At 39.1% G+C, this 22,248-nt stretch overlaps 1 protein-coding gene across 1 annotated transcript; it reads left to right on the forward strand.

Annotated features, from left to right (window-relative positions):
• Window positions 1–4,546: 4,546 nt before the first annotated feature.
• Window positions 4,547–5,113, forward strand: LOC311614782 (ferritin light chain-like; the record flags this gene model as incomplete). The annotated part of the gene is made up of 1 exon (XM_084869932.1): window positions 4,547–5,113. The coding sequence occupies one exon, from the start codon at window positions 4,547–4,549 to the stop codon at window positions 5,111–5,113; it is 567 nt and encodes a 188-aa protein (XP_084726058.1).
• Between the last annotated feature and the right edge of the window lie 17,135 nt (window positions 5,114–22,248).

The raw sequence follows: 22,248 nt of genomic DNA on the forward strand, positions 1-22,248 counted from the left end.
CAACACTAGTTGCTTGTTTGATTTATTGATAATATGCATTCTTCCAGGTGTGAAATGACATCTCATTGTGCTTTTAACTTGCATTTCTCTGAAGATTAGTGATATTGAGCATCTTTTCATATGACTGTAGGTCATCTGTATGTTCACTTTGGAGAAGGGTCTATTCAGGTCCTTTGCCTATTTTTATATATGTGCTGCCGAAGCGAGCACCCTTTGCCCATTTTTAATTAGATTATTTGTTTTTGTTTTTGTTTTTAAACTTATTCTTTTTAAAAAAATATATATACTTTATTGATCTTTTACAGAGAGGAAGGGAGAGGGATAGAGAGCTGGAAACATCGATGAGAGAGAAACATTGATCAGCGGCCTCCTGCACACCCCCTACAATAGGACAGAGAGAAAGAAAGGCAAAACAAAACAAAACAGAAGACAAATTAAAAAAAAAGGTAAGAGAGGACAAAATTTGGATAGTGAAGAAAGGGAAGAGAGAAGTGTACATGGACTTGGAGTAGGGGAGTAGAAATTAGAAATATAAGTAGGATGAATTTTTAACAGGGGGTTAAAAGAATGAATAGGGAAATTTAAAGCAGGAATAGGGTAAGAAAAACAGGACAACAAAAGGGGGAATGTGAAGAAGAGAGTGTTGGCATAAAGGTAAAGTTGAGATAGAGTAAAATGATGCTAAAGGAAAAATGAAAATAAAATGTAGAACACTAATCCCCCCAAAAAAATAAAATAAAATAAAAAAAAGAGAACATAAAATGAAACTTTTTTAAAAAAGGTAAAATAGTAGTAGCAATAACACTGATTAAAAATAAAAATATAACGATTAAAAAGGTAAAATCAAGTGAGAAAAAAAGTTACTACTAGATAAAAAATAAAAATGTACTGTTCTGTTTGGCACTCCTGTTTCCTATCAGTATTAAAGTTCCCTATGTTCCATAGCACCTCTGTGTTGTAAGCCACAATCTTGTTTTTAAGCAGACAGTATTTCTTTGTTACTCAGCCTGCCTGTGGTTGTATTTACATAAGTTAGAATTTAAATCACATTGCCAACCCCTGGGTGGCAATGTTTCTGTATTGACATCTGGGGCTGTAAGTCCTATCTACCCAGTATTTAGAGCTTGTTTTCACTGCTGCAGTTACTACTGGTTTGTGAGTATGGACTGCCCCAGAGCTGGTTTTCTGACTGTTTCTCCCAGCTCTGATCCCTAGGTTCCACAAAAACAACTTTCCTCTGCAGTCTCTGAGAATGTTTTTAATTGGGTGCTCCTATGTACTGGGCTTAGTAAAGTACTGGGCTTAGTAATAAAAAGCAAGGATTTAAAGAGAAAAAAGAGCCAGAGTAAGTGTGCGAACTCATGACTTTTTTGCCCTGGCACTGTGTGCGACTAGGCTCTTGTCTCTGTGCATGTCTTTTCCCTCTTGCACAGTGCAGCCAGTTTACTGGTAAAGCTTCAGGCTGCCTTTTTGTGCCCAGACCAGCCATGGGTTGATTTTTAGAGTTCCCTTTCTATCAGCAGCCCTGTGGACCCCCTTCCACATTCGTGGACTAAACTGGCCCCAATGTTCATGGATTTTGTGGGGGCACAGACTTCCTCTGAACCTTTAGGTCCCACTGTGCATGTTTCTCCCTTCAGCCTGGATAGCAGACCTCACCTTTCTCTGGGTGAAATATGACCTTTCTGTAAGAAGATACAGAGCTTGTCTGAGTCCACATATTTGTGCTGATTGAGACCCAGTGTTTATGGGTTCCCAGCTGGTCCCTGGGCGTTGAGGTTGTAGGGTTCCTTAAGGTATCTGATTCTTCCTGACTGAAGGTAAGTCTAGGCTTCTGATCACAGCCACTCTCCCCTTCAAGATGGCATGGTCTCTGGGGCATATCTGGTCAGTCCAGGAGAAATTTCAGCAGCAGTTGAAGCTGTCCGGTCCGGCAGTCCTCAACAGTCCCTTGGAATATAGCTGTCCCTCACTCACAAATAGACACTCCCTGTATGTCCACACACTATCCTTTCATTCTCTTACTCACACACTATCTTGCATCCTGCCTTCCCATCATCGGCCATCTTCAATCTCTACACCATTAGTATTTTCATAAGAATTGTATTGAATATATATATTGCTTTGGTAGTTTTAATTATGGAGATTTTAATGATGTTAATTATTCATAGGCATGGTATATACTTCCATTTATTTGTATCTCTACTTTCTTTCTTCAGTGTCATAATTTTCTGAGTATAGGTTTTTTACTTCCTTGGTTAAATTTATTCCCAAGTGTGTTTTATGTGATTGTAAATGGATTTTCTTTTAGTTTCCCTTGTTGATAGTTCATTGTTGGTGTATAAAATTGCAACTACATCTTTATCTAGGAATCCAAGATGGCAGCACAGTAAGTGGAAAATACAATAGATTCACCTCTTCCCAGGACCAAACTAGAATGACAACCAAATTATAGAACAATCACCCTGAATAACAAACTGAAGACTACCTCAAGAGCAGTTTTATAACTAAAGATTTATAGAAGAAGCCACATTGAGACTGATAGAAATGGTAGAGATATGAAAAAGGCGGGCCCCAATCCCAGGGGTGGCATCTGTTAATCTGGGAGGGTATCTCACCTGCATTTAATTTCCCCTGAGAAGCATGGAGTCTCAATCCCCAGCTGGGCATCCCAGCCCAGATCCAGGAGAAAGCAACCACAAAATAATCTGGTTGTGAAAATCAGTGGGAGAGACAGAAGTTTGCTAGAGACACAGGTGCCTTTTTAAAAGGCCAATAAACAAATTTTCATTCATAGCCACTTACTTTGGCAGAGGGAGGGAAAAGCAGGCTACAGTTGTCTGGGGAGAAAGTGGAAGGGACAGTCACATGGATCCCTGCGCTGAGTCATTCTCTCATACTGCAGATGCCATCTTTCTTGGGTGGGGCACTCCCTTTCCTGTGGCATCAGTCAGTGGGAAAGTAAGAGCTCCACCCTCTGGAATACTTATTCCATGCAGAGGTCTGAGCAGACTAAGGAGGTGTCAGTTACTGAGTTTTGTGCCTTTGGGATGGGGCCATTTCCCCATTTTCCCATAAATCTGACTGACAATTCCCCCTTCAGGGAGACCAATTAGAATCACTCTCCAGGCTTTAGGAAAACCCACCTGGGAGCCTCAAATACCCCACCCTTCAAACTCCTAGTGGCTTCGCCCTGCTGAGGTTGGAACAAAATTCGGAACAAATTGAGCTCTGAGGCTCTGGAGGAGAGGCCACAAACACCCAACTTCCCCAAAGCCTGACCAGCACCTGTCCTCACAGGAGATCCACTAGCCTCATCTTTCTCATACCTGCCAACCCTACCCTGCTAAGATCAGGCTCCTTTTGGCAGAATATGGGACAGACTGAGTTTTGTTCCTCTAGGACAGGGACCATTTTCTCCTTGCACACTTAACTGGAGCAGAGCCCTATAAACATAGGGCCAAATATTGGTCTGTTTGGGCTTGATATACTCTACTAGTCTCACCTTAACTCTCTGAGACTCTGTCCTAACATAAATGTATGCAAGCATCCAGCTGGTGGCACTGGAATCAAGTTTGAACCTGTATTAAACTCGTGAACACCACTTGCCCCTACCTAGTGACTCACTGTGAACCTATCTCGTGCAACTCAAGTACCACTAGAGTTACTTTCTGGGACTGAGCCTAACAGGCAGCCAGCAGGCAAAGGCAGGTGGAGGCAGATCTTGGGATACCTTTGACATTTGTTGACTTGACTCCAAGCTTGTTACTAGTACAAGCCAGCCTTGGTGTGCAGCTCAGTCCTTCCTGTGTGTACCTAGGCCCAGCAGAGGCAGCCATAGTCTGTGGGTTGCTTGTAGCTCCAAACAAGTTGCCCAGGGCTAGTCACAGGCAGCATCTGATATTGACCTGCATTAGAGTCTTTTCCAAGAGGCCCATAACCAACATATCAAGTGGCCAGCTTCAGATAACATCAGAACAGGATCCAATTAGCTTCTTGAGTGGCATATCCAAAGGGAGATCTTGACAGGCACCAGACCCTGCTGAGGCAAATTCTGCTTTGTGTGGTTAGCACCTGCAAAGCAGCTTGCAGGCCATGAGCCAAAGTCTGACAGCATGAAGGTCAATCCCACACACAAACAGGCCAATAGCAATCAAGACTCAATTACAACAGGAGGGATCACATAACTAATACAAGGACATTCCTGGAGCACCCAGCTCAGGTGATCAAAGAGACTGTACTACTGGACCCACAGAATAGTTACTACATAAAGCCACACCATGAAGCTGGGAGTTATAGTAGATCTATTTAATACATAGAAACAATCACAAAGAGGCAGCTAAAATGTGGAGACTGGGGCACACGTGGAGGTTCTGGATCTATCTCTTGCTTCAACAGTGTTTGGATGGAACAGACCTGGGGACACCCCTTCTTCCAGCCTCTAGCCACTCTCCTGCATCTCATCCAGTCATCACCTTCAGAACCACCTCTGGGACCAGCCAACACACCATTTTTTTCTACCTTAACTCCTTATTGCCCAACAACCATGGGCTCCCAAATTCGTCAGAAATATCCCACCAAAGTAGAGGCTGCGATCAATCACCTGGCCAACCTGCATCTGCAGGCCTCCTGTACCTACCTCTCTCTGGGCTACTATTTCAACCATGATGATGTGGCTCTGGGGGGTGTGGGCCACTTCTCCTGTGAGTTGGTGGAGAAGAAGCGTGATGGTGTTGAGCATCTCTTAAAGTTGCAAAACAAGCATGGTGGTTGCATTCTCTTCCAGGATGTGCAGAAACCTTCCCAGGTTGACTGGAGCAAAACTCAGGACACCATGGAATCCGCCCTGGCCTTGGAGAAGAACCTGAACCAGGCCCTTTTGGAGTTGCATCCCCTGGCTTCTGCTTGTGCAGACCCTCATCTCTGCGACTCCCTGGAAAACCACTTTCTGGATGAGGAGGTGAAACTGATCAAGAAGGTGGGCAGCCACCTGACTAACATCTACAGGTTGTCCACCCCCCAGGCTGGACTGGGCAAGTATCTTTTTGACAGGCTCACCCTCAGCATGACTAGGAGCTTTTGGAGCCCAGAGTCCTTTCAGAGGCCCCTCTGAATCCCCTTGGTGTCTCTGGCTTTTACCTGAGCCTCTTCCCAAAATTACTAGCCATTTTTTTTAACTACCCTGGAGCCCTCTACCATGCATTGGACCAAATGAAACAATAAAGCTTTTTGAAGCCATATATATAAACAATAAAGCTTTTTGAAGCCATATATATATATATATATACCAAAAAACAGGCCCCCAATTAAAGAACAGGAGAAATATCCTGATAAAGAGCTAAATTAAATGGAGGCAAGTAATTTATTAGATATAGAATTTAAAATAATGGTTATAAGGATGCTCAACAGCATGAAAAAGGACATAGAAACCATGAAAATGTACTAGTTAGAACTGAAGAATACAATATCTGAACTAAAGAATATATTGAAAGGAATAAACAGATTAGAAAAAGTTAAAAAAAAAAATGAATAATTTGGAAGACAAGTTAGAAAAGAACACCCAACCAGAGCAGCAAAAAGAAAAAAGAATTTAAACAATGAGGATAGCCCAGTTGGGTGGCTCAGTGGTTGAGTGTCAACTTATGGGCCGGGAGGTCACAGTTTGGTTCAGGGTAGGTGTATATGCCTCGGTTGCAGACTTGAACCCCAGTAGGGGGCATGCAGGGGGCAGCTGACCAATGATTCTCTCTCCACATTGATGTTTCTAGCTCTCTCTACTTCTCCCTTCCTCTCTTTGAAATCAATAAAAAATATTTTTAAAAAAATGAGGATAGTTTAAAGCACCTTTGGGACAATATGAAGCATAACAACATTCACATCACAAGCGCACCAAAATGAAAAGAGAAAGAGCAAGAGATTGAGACCCACCTTGAAGAAATAATGACCAAAAGCTTCTCTAACCTAGTGAAGGAAAAATACACAGTAGTTGAGGAAGTGCACAGAGTCTCAAACAAGATGAACCCAAAGAGGCTCACACCAAGATACACCATAATTAAAATGACAACGGTTAAAGACAGAGAAAATCTTAAAAACAGTAAGAGAAAGAGAGTTACCTACAAGGGAGTTCCCATAAGATTCTCAGCTAATTTATCAAAAGAAACATTTCAGGCCACAGGGAATTGCCATGAAATAATTCAAAGTGATGAAAAGCAATGGCCTACAACCACAACTACTTTAATCAGCAAAGTAAGAATTTAAAATTGAGGAGAAATAAAGGACTCCCTAGACGAGAAAAAGCTAAAGGAGTCTGTTACCACCAAACAAGTATTACTAGGTATGTTAAAGGGCCTGTTTTAAGAAGGAGAAGAAGAAAAAAATCGACAACAAAATATAGTTAAAAGAATAAATACATACCTATCAATAATCACTTTAAATGCCAATGGATTAAATGTTTCAGTTAAAAGTAAAAAGGTACCTAGCTGAATTGATTAAAAAAAAACACACAAAACAACAACAACAACAAAAAAACCCACACAACAAGACCCATATATATGTTGTCTACAAGAGACCCATTTCAAAACAAAAGATACACACAGACTAAAAGTAAAAGGATGGAAAAAGATATTTGATGTAAATGGATATGAAAAAAGCTGAGGTAGCATTACTTACATCTAAAACACATGTGTCAAACACAAGGCCAGCGGGCCAAATCCAGCCCGCCAGGCCTTGCAATGTGGCCCGCACCGCGCTGTCATCACTGCACTCCGCTGTCAGTTTATGACATTGTCAGTTTATGACTGTTCAGTAAACCATTCGGCCCGCGATTTAGGCTGGATTTTAGATTTTGGCCCCTTCTCTGATTGAGTTCGACACCCCTAATCTAAAAAATTAGTTTTTAAAATAAAGGCTATAGTAAAAGACAAAGAAGGACAGTGCATAATGATCAAGGGAACGATCTTACAAGAGGATATAAACCTTGTAAACATTTATGCACCAAACATAGAAGCAATTAATTATGTAAAGCAAATACTGATGGACATAAAGGGAGAGATTGATAGTAACACAATCATAGTAGGGGATTTTAACACCCCATTGACATCAATGAATATATCTTAAAGACAGAAAAGCAACAAGAAAACTGTGCCCTTAAATGACACACTAGATCAAATTGATTTAATTGATATCTTCAGAGAATTTCACCCCAAAAGCAACAGAATATAAATTATTTTTAAGTGTACATTGAACATTTTCTAGAATAGGCCATATGTCAGGGCTCAAAACCCCTAAATTTAAGAAGATTGAAATCCTATCAAGAATCTTTTCTGGCCATAATGACATGAAAATAGAAATCAATCACAAGAAGAAAGAACCCAAAAAACATACAAACACATGGAGGCTAAATAGCATGTTACTAAACAAAGAATGTGTTAACAATGAGATCAAGGAAGATAAATAATATATATCTGAAACAAATGAAAATAAAAACACAACAAACCAAAATATATGGGACACTGTGAAAGCAGTCCTAAGAAGAAAATTCAAAGCATTACAGGCCAATCTCAAGAAACAAAAAAATCTCAAATAAACAAACTAACTTTACACTTAAATAAGTTTAAAAACAAACAATAAACAAAGCTGCATGTGAGTAGAAGAAAGGAAGTAATAGAGATCAGAACAGAAATAAATGTAATAGAATCTAACAAAACAGTAACTCAATGATTTTAACCTTTTAACCGAGAGGGACCTATAAATACGTCAAATGTAAACAATATCGGGAACGGGTAGGACGTATGAATACGTCCTTGAAATATATGTTGTGCCCTGAGAGGTATGGTATATATATTTTGTAATCTTTATAATTGTTTGTAAAATTTATAATTTTTTAATTCGATGTTTCCATTTTTTTGTTGGTATTCTTTTCTATTTGTTTGTAATTTTGTATTTTTCTTTGTGCTTTATATATAAATAAATGAAAAAATATATATTTCATTTATTTTAATTAAGTATAAATAAAAAAAATAATAATATGAAATTATGTCCTCTGGGCGTGACGTACTGACACGTCCTAGTGAAAGAGTATGCGCCCATTACAGGTTGCATAATTAAAAAGGGAACTCCCCGGTTAACAGGTTAAGAACTAGTTCTTTAGAAAGATAAACAAGATTGACAAACCTTTAAACATATTCATCAAAGAAAAAAAGAGAGAGGACTCAAAAACATAGAATCAGAAATGAAAGAGGAGAAGCAACAACTGACACCACAGAAAAACAAAGGATTATAAGAAAATAGTACAAATAACTATATGGCAACAAATTGGGCAGTCTGGAAGAAATGCATAAATTCCTAGAAATATACAATCTTCCAAAACTGAATTAGGAAAAATCAGAGAATCTAATTAGACAGGTATCAACCAGTGAAATTGAAGCAGCAAGAATAATAGTAATAATAATAATAATAAAAACTCCCAAAAACAAAAGTCCTGGACTGGATGGCTTAACAGATGGATTTTACTAAACACTCAAAGAAATAGCACCTCGCCTTCTCAAACAATTCTAAAAATTTCATGAGGCTGGAAGACTTCCAAGCTCATTTTATGAGGCCAGCAATATCCCAATTTCAAAACCAAATAAAGACACTACAAAGAAAGGAAATTATAGGCGAATATCTGTCATGACCATTCATGCTAAAATCCTCAGAATTATATTAGCAAACCAGATCGAGCAATACATTAAAAAGATACTGTGATCAAGTGGGCTTTATTCTGGAGGATAAAGTTTGGTACAGTATACACAAATCAATAAAATGTTATACACCAAATAAACAAACTGAGGATGAAAAACACATGATCATATCAATATATGTAGAAAAAACCCTTGATAAAATCCAGTACCCACTTATGAAAAAACTCTCATCAAAATGGGCATAGAGGGAACATACCTCAATGTAATAATGACCATATATGACAAACCCACAAACAACATAATACTTAATGGACAAAACCTACAAGCATTTCTCTTAAGATCAGGAACAAGACAGGATGTCTGCTTTCACCACTCTTGTTCAACATAGTTTTGGATGTCCTAGCCATAGCAATCAGATATGAAGAAGAAATAAAAGGCATCCAAATTGGAAAGGAAAAAGAATAACTATCATTATTTGCAGATGAAATGATACTCTATATAGAGAACAAAAAGTTTTATACACACACACACACACACACACACACACACACACACACACACAAAACAAACCAAACAAAAAAACCCTACTAGAACTGGTTAATGAATTCAGTAAAGAAGCAGGATACAAGACAGATCTCCAGAAATCAATTGCATTTTTATACACCAACAATGAACTATCAGATAGGAAAACTAAGAAAATAATCCCATTTTCAGTCTATTAAAAAATAAAATACCTAGGAATAAATTTAAACGAGGAGATAAAAGACCTGTACTAGTACTTAGAAAATTATAAGACACTGAAGAAAGAAGTTGAAGAAGATACAAATAAATGAAAGTATATACTGGGTTTATGGGTAAGAAGGACAAACATCATTAAAATGCCCATTCTACCAAAAACAATCTATAGATTCAATGCAATTCTTACCAAGATGCCAATAGCATATTTCACAGAACTAGAACAAATATTCAAAAATATATATGGGCCGAAGCCGGTTAGGCTCTGTGGTAGAGCGTCGGTCTGCGGACGAAAGGTCCCGGGTTCGATTCCGGTCAGGGCATAAACATTGGTTTCGGGCACATCCCTGGTGGGGGGGGGTGCAGGAGGCAGCTGGTCGATGTTTCTCTCTCATCGACGTTTCTATCTCTCTATCTCTCTCCCTTCCTCTATGCAAAAAATCAATAAAATATATTTAAAAATAAATAAATAAAAAACAAAAATATATATGGAACCACAAAAGACCCCAAATAGCCACAGCAATCTTGAGAAAAAAGAACAATATTGGGGGAAATCACACTACCTGATATCAAACTATATGAGAAGACCATAGTAATCAAAACAGCATTTCAGTGGCATAAAAATAAACATAGATGAATAGAACAGAATAGAACCCCAATATAAACCAATGCCTCTATATTCAATATTTGATAAAAGAGGCAAAAACTTAATAGGCAGTCTAGTCAATAAATGGTGCTGGGAAAATTGGATAGATATTTGCAAAAATATGAAATTAGACTCCCTTATTACACCATACACTATATTAAACTCAAAATGGATTACAGACTTAGTGTAAATTGTGAAACAATAAAAATTCTAGAAGACAATATAGACAGTACAATTCAACTATTTCTCATAGCAATATTTTTTTTTCTGATATATTACCTCAGGCAAGGGAAACAAAAGAAAAATAAATAAATAAATTGGAGTACATCAAACAAAAAAAGTTTTGCACAGAAAAGGAAACCTTCAATAAAATGAAAAGGGAATACATTGAATGGGAGAACATATTCACCAATGATATATCTGTAAGGTGTTATGTGTTTTTAAGGCTATTTTCCCCCAGAAGATTTTGAAAAATCATTGATGTGTTCATTTCAATTAAAATCAGAAAAGTAAAATTATAATAAATTATGTTTGGGGTATAAATAAGATACGGATGCCTAAAATAATGTGAGGAGTTTTAATATAGTTACTTAAATGTTTTTCATTAATTTTTTCCCAAATCCTTTCGTTTTCATTTTATGAGATAATTTTCCTGTTTCCCTTGTCTGCCTTGACAAATTCATCCCGCAAACCAGCAAAACATTATTTAATTACTATCTCTCTATCTCTGGGCTGGATACCAGGAATGATACAAATATAAGTAGTTACCAGACAGGGACCGGCCCAGGCAGTTCTGCCTCAGGCTGGCCTCTAGTGTGTGGGTCTTTGACTTCCTGTAGGAAAGATTTTACAACAGGAGTCCAGATGGATTTGAGAGTATGTTTATTAATGCTGGGGTCAGTGAAACAAAGGAAGGAATTAGGGTAAAAGACACAACTAGGCAGTGCTCTGCTTTGGCTCCCTCGAAATGTTATAGGGAAGAAGCCCAGGCGGGGCTGCTGCTAGCTCACTGGGAAGTAAAGGTCACAGTGATAGAAGTGAGCCAAGGAGGGGCTACTTTAGCTCACTGGCAAGTCAGAGAAAAACGGGGTGAGCCTAGGTCAAACTATCCACTGCTCCCTGGTTGCAAGTCTTGTGGGGAACCTTAAAAATAAAAAGTTCATGACCCTGAAGGGGCAAGGGAGTGCTTAGAGTGAGCCCACCTTGAGTCTTTGTCCCGTTGAGAACTTTGTATCTTTTTTTCCCTCCCTGAAGGAGTGAATCTGAGGGGAGGGTTTCAGTAGAATATGTATCAGTTTTCCATGACCATTTTAATATGTTGATGCCCTGAAAATAAGTGTATAGAGGAGTTTTCTCTTATTCTTTGATGTGTTTTACTTTTATCTTAGGTCTGTCTGGCTTTCATGGGGGTTTTGGTATTTGTTTCCCAAGTTAATCTGTCCTTGGGTTTAGCTGGCACAAATGGCATTAATTGAGTCTTTGTTCTCTATTTTCCCAGGCCAGGGTGATTTAAGCTTTGTATTTTCTCATTTGGGAAGAGGTTGCAAAACATTTGCTCTCAAGTGTCCTTGGTTATGGAAGATAAGGTCTTGCAATTCACAAGCTGGCTGTATATTGCCCGAAGTATTTGGCCTTGTTTAATTTTCTTTGTTGTCGTTTTTTTGTCTCAGTTTCCCCATTTCACTTGTCCAGGGATTTTCCTAGTTCTTACTATCGTGCCACAGTAGGACAGAGGGGTTGCCTTAAAGGTGCTTACTATCTACTACAACATAATTTAAACCATGCACTCCAGGGCTTCAAAAGAGGGAGAGGCCACAGTTTCATTGTAAACAGAATGTTCAAAAAGTCTGAAAAAGGGAGACCCACTGGCAGCAGCATAGAGAGTGTATAAAGGGAACTTGAAGGAGGTAAGATGGGAAAGATATGCATGTCCAGAAATGAAGAGTTTGATAGTGTATCAAGAATGGGATCTGGAGTCAGAGAGCTCTAGGGTCAACCCTCAGCTCCAACACTCCCTCACTGGGCAAGTTATTTGGACTCATTTTACGTTCTTGTTAAATGAGTATTTTGGCCGAAACCAGTTCGGCTTAGTGGATAGAGCATCAGTCTGTGGACTGAAGGGTCCCGGGTTCGATTTCGGTCAAGGACATGTACATTGGTTTGGGGCACATGCCAGGTAGGGGGTGTGCAAGAGGCAGCTGAACAATGACTATCTCTAATCGATGCTTCTATCTCCCTTCCTCTCTAAAAAATCAATAAAGTATAAAAAAGGAAAAAATCAATAATAAAATAAAATAAAATGAGTGTTTTGGATATTCTTTGCATGCTCCTTTAGATCCTCCTTCACCCTTCTCTACCCTGCTCTATTATCAGGAGATAGAGCTCTTTTTTATTGAATCCTCACCAAAGGATATTTTCCCATTGATTTTCAAAGAGAGGGGAAGAGAGAGGGAAAGACAGAAATATCGGTGTAAAAGAAACACATTGATTGGTTGCTCCTGCACATGCCCTGACCAGGGGCAGGGCCGGGGAGGAGCCTGCAACCGAGGTATGTGTCCTTGACAGAAATGGAACCGGGGACCCTTGGGTCTGCAGGCCGACACTCCATCCATTGAGCCAAACTGGCCAAGGCCAGGAGGTAAATCTTAATGGACTGCATCAATGGGTTTCTAGCCCCTCTGGCTTCTGATTGGATCGGGCCCATGGAAGGTACTAACAGAATACTGGCGATCAAGAGGAGAGGGAGAACAGTGCATTTATCCATTTGGCTTCCTCCTTACCTCATTGTTGCAGGGTGGCTGTGTCCTTCTCCCAGTAAATACTCAGAGCTTCTTTTAGGTATAAATGTCTAGAACCAGAGTTATTTTGTTCCCCCCACGTAGGGGTGGTAATATTTCCACCAGGGAGCTTCATCATCCTTCTTGGGTCATCCTAAGACTGCCCATACTTTTGTAAATAGTCTCTTTATTATATTCTCCTTATTTACTTCTCTGAACATGCCATCACTTTTCTGCTGTTAATTGACACATGGTTTGTGCTGAGTAAACATTAGCCAATATACTACACTGCCTAGATGGAACCTTAGATGGTAATGTCTACTGCTGGAAGTCTCCATCCATCCTTTACAAAGATCTGCCCCGGGAAACCTGTGTTAGCCCATGTGTCAGCAAAATAGAACCAAGGCTTCTCAATTCAAAGTCAGCAGTTGTGCCAGGTTAATGGTCAGGACTGATCTGCCAGCCAGATATTTATTCCAGGCAATTTCTCCTGCCATTGTCCTCTTGGACTGGGTCCATCACTTTGTCACCTAGTTGAGAGGCTTCAATGAGCAGCATGTCAACATTTATTACAAGCTCCTGTTTTTGTTCCAGTTTTTGTTTCTGCCTTTGGATTAGTGCAGGTCAACCACTCATTTAACTCATTCCATAAAATAAAGACCTTGACAGAAGTTTCTTCTTCTCCAGTCACATATCGCGAGACTGAATGTGAGAGTGCAGCACTGCTCAGGGTCTAAAGTGCAGCAACAACAGGCATTTATTTTATCAGGAGCCTTCTATGGATGTATTTTGTGTCGTGTTGATCAGTCAATGGAAAGAAGTTTTATTTCTGAGAATATTGTTGCAGAAAGCTATAATACAGGGACTTAGCAGATATATTGTATTGGCCTCCTTTTCCCACTTCAAGGTGCCAGAAATCCTAATTCTATCCCCTCTTCTTTCATTGTAGGTGTCATCATTTAAGATGTTTTTCTCAAGAATGGTGCCTCTGATTTATCCTGTAAGTTTGCAAAGGCTAAAAACACTACTCTGAGATGATGTACATCAATTCTTTCAGGGGAATTTACAGTTCCCTATGAAGTGTGTACCTAACACCTACAGCACTTTGATTCTGAGTGACTCATGTTTATGATTGGTGTGCCTGTTTTAGTGGCTTCTCATTAAAGAAAAAACAGCAACCATAGAATATTACGAAATGTAGGAAGAAAATAATGGCACAGATTATCTAAGCCACAAACTACAGAAAGAACATGTAAATTTGAAATGAACTAACCCACATTACACTTAACTCTCCATTTAATCAACAAAATCAAGTCTGAGGATAAAATGCTTATAGAATCAGGCAAGCCCTGCCCTGGAGAAACCGCACAAACCTTATTTACTGCTATTCCAACTTACACAAACAGTCCAGAGTTTCATATGGTGCTGCCACTGATGTGAGACTGTTGGAGAAAGATAGCTGCAATCCAGGTATTGGAACTACACTTTGTCTTCTCCCTCTTCTGATAAAAAGAGAAGGAGACAAAGGCCCAAAGTAGGGGGAAAGCAAGAGCAAAATGAATAAGCAAGTGTTGTGTGGCTGCTGCACACACCTGGCCATGTTATTTGGAGAGGGCAGACCTAACCCAGCTGCTATAAGATCTGGCTCTCCAGGTCACTCTGGTATTGGAGCTCTCTGGTAGACAAAGCAAAGGCCCTGGATTTTGGCCTGCCATTTCTCTAATGATTGCAATTCCTCCTTAGGTCCATTGAAAAAACCTGATATCTAACTATGTGACCTGAAACGCAGGCATATGAAAAATAAATTACCCCCCACTCCAATTCTAGGAGAGTACTATTCAAACAGAATGCATGCTGCCTAAAAGTGTCCAGTTAATCTACAGTGTCACTAAAATTCTACCTGAGCCCATTACAGTCTCAGTATTATGTTTCTAGACAAGCCCCTTTGTTTGCTGCGTCACCATATCATCCTCCTACTGTTTGCTCCCTTTTTGAAATTGATGGACTTGTATTTTAAATACCTGATTTCCAACCACTCTGCTGTGAAGAAATAGAGTTATTTTTTTATCCCTTTTATCATGAGCTTAAACCATTCTGCTGGGGGGAAAAAGACTCGGAACCTAATGAACATTCAGTTCTATTGTGTCACTCCAATTTCACGTATGATCATGGCTGATGTATGGACTGGGTTCTTTCAGGGCCATAATCAATGTGTTTCATCTTACATTACTATCTGTGCACATTTCCATAGAATAACAAAGTCCACATACTTGTCATCTTTTTTATTTGCAAGTTTTTAAATTGATTTTGAGAGAGAGAAAAAAGGAGAGGGAGAGAGAAAAACATCAATGTGCCCTGACCAGAAATTGAACAGCAACATTTTGATGTACAGGACAATGCACAACCTACTGAGCAACACCAGCCAGAAACATACTTGTCATCTTAAATGATCATAAAGAATTTCACTGTAGAAGTGGAGCACTTTAGAAAAATATCACATTTTCCTTTTGGTAGGTGGCACTTCAAAACATACTAGCTGTAAAGAGAGCTCTGCTAAACTCTAATCACACATCAATAACAGGACACAATTTGAATTAAGCCACATTGGAGCTAAACCTCACCAAGTTGATTTTTTTAGTATATATTGTTACAGTGTAGTCTATTCTCTCCCGGGCTAGGCCCCCAATGTTTCCAAGTTCCAGTTATTATTCAGTGAGCAGAATATAGAAGTTAGGATTTGAAACAAACCTGAGCTAGTTGGGACTACAGCTCTAAGTGAGCTTGACTTCCATTCACTTTTGAGATGCCCACATTCTGCTGGGTTCTTCTGCTTGGATTCTTTACGACAGGGAACTGGATCTATGTTCTTTTCATCCAAGCATTCATGTCTAATTTTTTTTTTAGCTGAAGTGGTCTAACAAGGCTTTGGCTGTTACAAGCTGACAAGATAGCACATCATTTTATTTATTCATGTTGCTGCTGGTTAGTCTAAAGATTGTCAGGAATATTCAGGTACTGGAACTATTGTACATTTTGTATCCCTTGCCAGTTAGAGTTGGTACTGGGTTCATTTTCCTCCCAGAGAGAGGTGAGTATATAATCTTCTGCTGAGGATAGACTAGTCCTCTGGATATGATCACTTGAGGTCATTCAAAGCCTTTTGACTATTTTTCCTGTTTCAACCAAATTCAACCTTGGTATATTACATGTCATGTCTGTGCAAGATTCTAGTGCAGCAATAACATCTCTTACTGTCTTTAAATAGTCAGGAGTAAGACTTTATCATTTGCAAAGTAGGATAGGTGAATGAAAGTGGCCACTGATGGGTTTGTTCAAAACACTGTTTAGCCCTAGCTGGTTTGGCTCAGTGGATAGAGCATTAGCCTTTGGACTGACGGGTCCCAGGTTTGATTCTGGTCGAAGACACATGCCAGAGTTGCAGGCTCAATCCCCAGTAGGGGGCGTGCAGGAGACAGCTGATCAATGATTCTCATTATTGAAGTTTCTATCTCTTCCTCTCCCTTCCTCTCTGAAATCAATAAAAATATATATATATATTTTAAAAAAGCTTAGTGACCACGTGTTGCACAAGGTCCATGGCACTGTGTTTTACTTCTGAACAGTGGCAGCAGTTTTGCATAGAAGTCTCCTATGCTGAGAGTGGCTCCAGAGGATGCTCAGCCCCATAGCCTTCTCAAGCATCTGTCTTTATACTTGGTATCCATAGGAAGCCCGGGGATCTAATGAGGAGGGTTTGTTGTCCTGTCACAAGATAAAACTCCTGACAGACGGTCAGTAGGATGGACAAATTTATCTGTAGGTTTCAACAAGTTCTTTGGGCTCATACATGATGGCCTCCTGTAACAACTAGCTGACACTTACAAATTACCTGACTAGGATTAGGAATGCATCCTATGGGAAGATTACAGAATTCATATACCAGCCTATATGAAAACCAATCCATGAACTTGGCCTACTTTTAAACTAGAGTCTAAGCAGCTGGACTTACCAGTTCCTGCTTACAATCCATCCCTGCTACTGAAAAATCAATTTATGCCCACTTCCTACTGATAATAGGATGTAATAAACCAATGCAGTGGGTGGTCCAGGAAATTGGTCTTTGCAAGTCTGAAGAGGCAGTAACTAACATGGTATTCCTTTGGATATTTAGGAAGCTCTGTTTAGTGTGCAAAGGAATCTTGCACTAAAAAAGTTTTATACTTTATTGATTCATGAATTCATCTATTCAATGATTCATTCATTTACTAATTTACTTATTATGCACCTTATACATGCTAAGCATTGCATTAGGCTTAGAGGTTACAGAGATATAATAAATAAGACAGTTTCTATTCTGGAGAGTCTCACATGTAAATTAACACTAATCCTATATAATAAAAGGCTAATATGCAAATTGACCACACAGCAGAATGACTGATCACTATGATATGCACTGACCACCAGGGGGAAGATACTCAATGCAGCACTTCTTCAAAATAGACTCGCTCAGGCTGTGGTATTTTGTGGAAGAGCCACACTCAAGGGGCCAAAGTGCCACATGTGGCTCGTGAGCCGCAGTTTGCCCACCACAGTCCTAAAATATAGTAAGCTATCTGGCTTTTACACTGAGACAAGAAGCCATTAGAAGCAATAAACTCATGGATGCTGGTTGTAAACTTGGCTTTCAGAATTTTGGAAAACTCCTGAAGTAAAACAAGCATAAATATTTGCCAATGTAAACATTTACATTTATTTTAAAAAGCTTTTTTTTTTTTTTTGGTAATAATTTAGTTTAGAACTTACTTTAAAAACCTTACATGAAGTTAAAGAGGTTTCATGAGATTCATTATTTTAGAATATTTTCTGTAATTCAGTCTTCCTTCATGTAATATCCCTTGCTTCTGATTCTAATCGTATCTATACTACCCTTCACCTGCATTGAGAAGAAGCTGAATGTGAGATTACACATGGCCTGATAAGAGTGTGACTTGCATCACAGAAACATTTTCCCCAGGGAAAAAAAAGGCAGAGAGGAGAGCACAAGTGGAATGATTTTGCAGGGAGTGGGTGTTTGGGATCTTTAGAGAAACATTTGCAGAACAATTCTTGAAGCTTCTTCTGGGCCTCTGGTAAATACCCATTATGTGACTTTTAAATAAATAGGTCAATGAGTTAGACAATTACAAAATCCTAGCCTTGCAGACTGTTACTGCTTAATATTTAATAACACTAACTAATATGAATATCTGCATATTTAACAACAACAAAACCAAGAAAATAAAATAGAGTAAATTCAAGCATTCATATGTGACCCTTCTTCAAAGCACTCAAGCATTCACAGAACTGGCAGCTCTTCTCTGGGTATTTCTCCAAGTGGCCACTGAGTGGCAGTCCAGGAAAATTATTATAAAGCACAACATTGTTGAGCACATATTTCTTAAGTGGAACTAAGATAATGCTGAGGGTAAAAATATTTTTTGCCTCTGGATTTTACAGCTCTCTAAGTCCTCCCATAGACCCGCTGAAGGCAAAGACAGGCTTATTTGTCAGTGGCCCGCCATTAATGAAGGGCACACATCTTTCACAGCCCCTCTGGGGTTTGTGTGAGGGTATTATAAGCAGATATGTGTTTATGTATATATGTGTAGGTCATGAACATTAATCTGCCAGTGCTGTTCAAATGGCACCTAGAGAGTTTCTCATTTAGCTGCATAATGTGCTCTTTAAATAGAACTAAACCAATTTGGAACTACAGCCTTATTTAGCAGTTTGGTGGAGTGGCAGTGATAGAGAGGTGTAAGAAATAGTGCTGTGAACATTTAATACTTGAGATGGAAATAGCAGGGGCTGGGAGATGACAGGAAGGGGGCTTACATGGAAGCAATTGAAATGTACTGTTACTTGCTTCTAGAAGTCAAAGCTCATCCCTGCTATCCTATTAAAGTTGCTATGCTCTGGTGTTTTGTATCTGAACGCCACTCAAATACAAACATCCCAAGAGGTTCATTCCTTGGCCCTTTGCACTTATTTTTTGTATAGATTTTCCCAGGAAGATCTATTTTTGTATAGATTTTCCCAGGAAGACTTCCATTTCCAGCACTGGCACACCACTAGAAGATATTTCAACTTTCTGCCACACAAATACCTCAATTAATATAAGCCCAATTATAGGTTGATTCGTGTCCCCCTAAATGCACATGTCGAAGTCTTAACTCCTAATGCCTCAATTGTGACTGTATTTTGAGATAGGGTCATTAAACAGTTAGTTAAGTTAATAAGAGTTCATTATGGTGGATCCTAATAAGATGTGACTGGTGTCCTTACAGGAAAATGGGAGTAGGACACAGAAATGTGCAGAGAGAACACCATGAGAAGACAGAGGGAGAACACGGTCATTGACAGGCCAAGGAGAAAGGCCTCAGAAGAAACTAACTCTGGCAACACCTTGATCTCAGACTTCCAGCTTTCACAACTGTAAGAAAATAGATTTATTAGTATGATGTTTAAGCCACCTAGTCTGTGGTACTTGTTATGGCAGCCATAGAAAATTAATACAAGCCCCAAACATAACTCAATTTTCCCATTTGTTAGTTGATGATATTGCTATTTTTACTTCACCCAGGCAGAGTCATCTTAGTGCTCTTCTCTTTTTCTCTTCTCCCTCCAATTCCCTTTCTAGCCCCATAAAACAGAATCTCAAACTATTTATTCTATCACTGAAATGTCTCCTGAATCAGTCTTCTCTATCCAGTCCTCACTTCCATTGTCTTAATTCAATCTATATCATTTCCCATTTGAACTGTGCAACAGCCTCTTAAGGTATATTTTTGCCTCTCATCTCTCCCTTCCTCCATCTACCCATCACTCAACTATCAGTTGGCACTCTAGATGAGAGAAAAGATGGAATTATTATATACTAATTAGAATAATTAAGTGGAGAGGAAAAGATGATGAGTCAGAAGAGAGTTGGTAGAATTTCTGGTGTAATTACATGGCACAGGTGAGAAGGGAGGGGATCTAGTACACAAGTGACCTGAGATAGAAACGCGGACAGCTTGTCTATAGTAACAAGAGAGAAAGTAGAGAATATAATACAGGTGTAAATAGTATTACAGGTTTGGCATTGGTATTAGAGAGAAGTTTTCTTCTGATTGCTGTAATTTTCTCAGTGGAAGAGGAAGCAAGGTAATCAATCAATCACTCACTTGACTATGAGAATAGCAAGATGAGTAGTAGGGTTGAAAAAATAGAGAAGTTATGAAACCATTATCTAGCATGTAGGAGAGTAACTGGCTTGAAAGATAGCGTGTTACTAGGTGGCACTCAGACCCCACTCGACATTTGTGGTTCTGGAGGTAAAGCTGGAGCAGTTAGCAGAGCTCAATGCTTTTCTCCAGCTATAATGAGCTTCACAGATGCAGGTACAGTGCTGGAGGAGAGGTGGATTTATCCAGGTTGGGAGGTTGCTAGGTGAGAATAACAGAAGAAGATGGAACAAGGGAATTGAGGTCATATACGAGAAAATGACCATAATGATGGACCACATAAACAGAGTGAAAAGATCTGATAGGCTGAGGATCAGTGAAAATATAATAATATCCGTAGACTTTAGGACCCTGTGAGGTTGAAGGACTGTCAGAGTTAGGGATCAAAGGCAAGTGAGTTGGGGATTTAGGAGATGGTGCCCACAATAGGAGGTTTAAAAACAAGTTTCTGGCTGCTGGGGTCAGAGTGTAGAAGTGAAATTCTGGGGTGAAAGGCCAAGGCATCATAGAAACCAAGATCATTGGTGGAGAGGAGTTCAAGGAATTGGAAAGACATCACGTGGGAAGGATTATTTATGTGTATATTAAAATACTGAAAATGATGACAGATGTAGAATTTTCTAGAGATTGTAATCCCAGAACTAAAACTGAAATCTGAAATATGTAGTTTAGGGTCTTTAAAAAAGACAGGGCTCAATCAATATCAAGCAAAATAGTTTATAATTTCTGACAATGTCACTTTAAAAGTCTGTCACATCCTCTGTCCTCACTATCTCTTCACTAAAACCAAGTCTTACTGGCTTTATTAATCTGATTCATATACCCTTAGCTAACATGGTTCTAATGTACCTTCACTAGAAGGTTCAATCCAACTTTTTAAACTCATTAAGCCTTTTGTGAAAGCCCAGGCTGCCTACTCCAGGTAACTACTATAATATTGAAGTGAGTTGGAGAGGACCTCTTCAAGGAGAAATTATAATTGGAAGTGTCATTTATCCTAAACTTCTATCCCAAAAGCTAAGACCCTGGGCACAAAGCCAAGAATCCCATATATTTAGAATATTTTTAACACTCTCAAACAAGGAATCATGTGTCAATGTAAGTTTAATATCCAAAGTTCTTTTGATACATTTTTAGGTATGTCATTTCCTTCTTTTCCATTGTTTAAAGTATTACAAATAGTAGTACATATGTCTCCTTTTTTCCTCCATTGACCTTCCCCTGGCCTCGTTGATATAACATTTTAGAAGTGAGGACAAATAATAATAGAATCTGCAAGACCATGTGACATGGTAGGCATGCAATATAGGTGAATGACTCACAAAAGCCAAATTAAAGAGCTAAAAATCTGGCTGTATCAGCATACCTGAGGAACTTTTTTTTTTTTTTTTAAAGGCTCACCTATAAGAGATTCTGATTTGGGAGGTTTGGGGTGAAACTTAGAAGTCTGTATTTTAAAGATCCTCAGGCAATGCTAAGACAAAGCCACATTTGGGAACTATTGGCTAGGGGATTTGAGCATCACACAGGGGTTTGGACTGCCATCTAACAACTTCAAGTGTGGTTCTAGAGTTGCAGCATAGTTATCACCTAGAAGTTTCTAAGGAATACAGAATCTCAGCATCATCCCAGACTTGCTTAATCTGCATCTGCATTGTGAAAAGATTCCCAGATGACCCTATGCTCCTTAAAGTTTCAGAGGCATGGCATGATCTTTGATGTCTTTTCTAACTCTGAGGACCAGAATCTTATTCCTGCCCTTCTGTGTTACTTCATGGTAAGTAACTAGAAACTCTCTATGTTGCTGGAGAAAGGTTTACTAAGGTTATGATTCAGCTTTCTGATATAGATATCAAACAAAGGTTTTTCCTGGAAATGAGAAGAACCCTGCTCAGTCAAAGAAGTGCTAGGTTTGCTCTAACTGGCCATGTAAGTTCCACACTAGGAATAAAGCCAACAACAACTGCCTAAAACAGTGGTTCTCAAATTTGAGCCTGCATCAGAATCACCCAGAGGGCTTATTAAAATGCAGATTTCTGGGCCCCACCTGCAGAGTTTGAAATTCAGTGGATCTGGAAGGGTTGACAAAATTTTATTATATTTCCAACATGTTTTCAGCTAATGATAATGCTGCTGGAGACCAT

The sequence above is a fragment of the Pipistrellus hanaki genome (genome assembly GCF_964339955.1).
Source record: "Pipistrellus hanaki genome assembly, chromosome: X".
In the NCBI taxonomy this organism is placed as follows: Eukaryota; Metazoa; Chordata; class Mammalia; order Chiroptera; family Vespertilionidae; genus Pipistrellus; species Pipistrellus hanaki.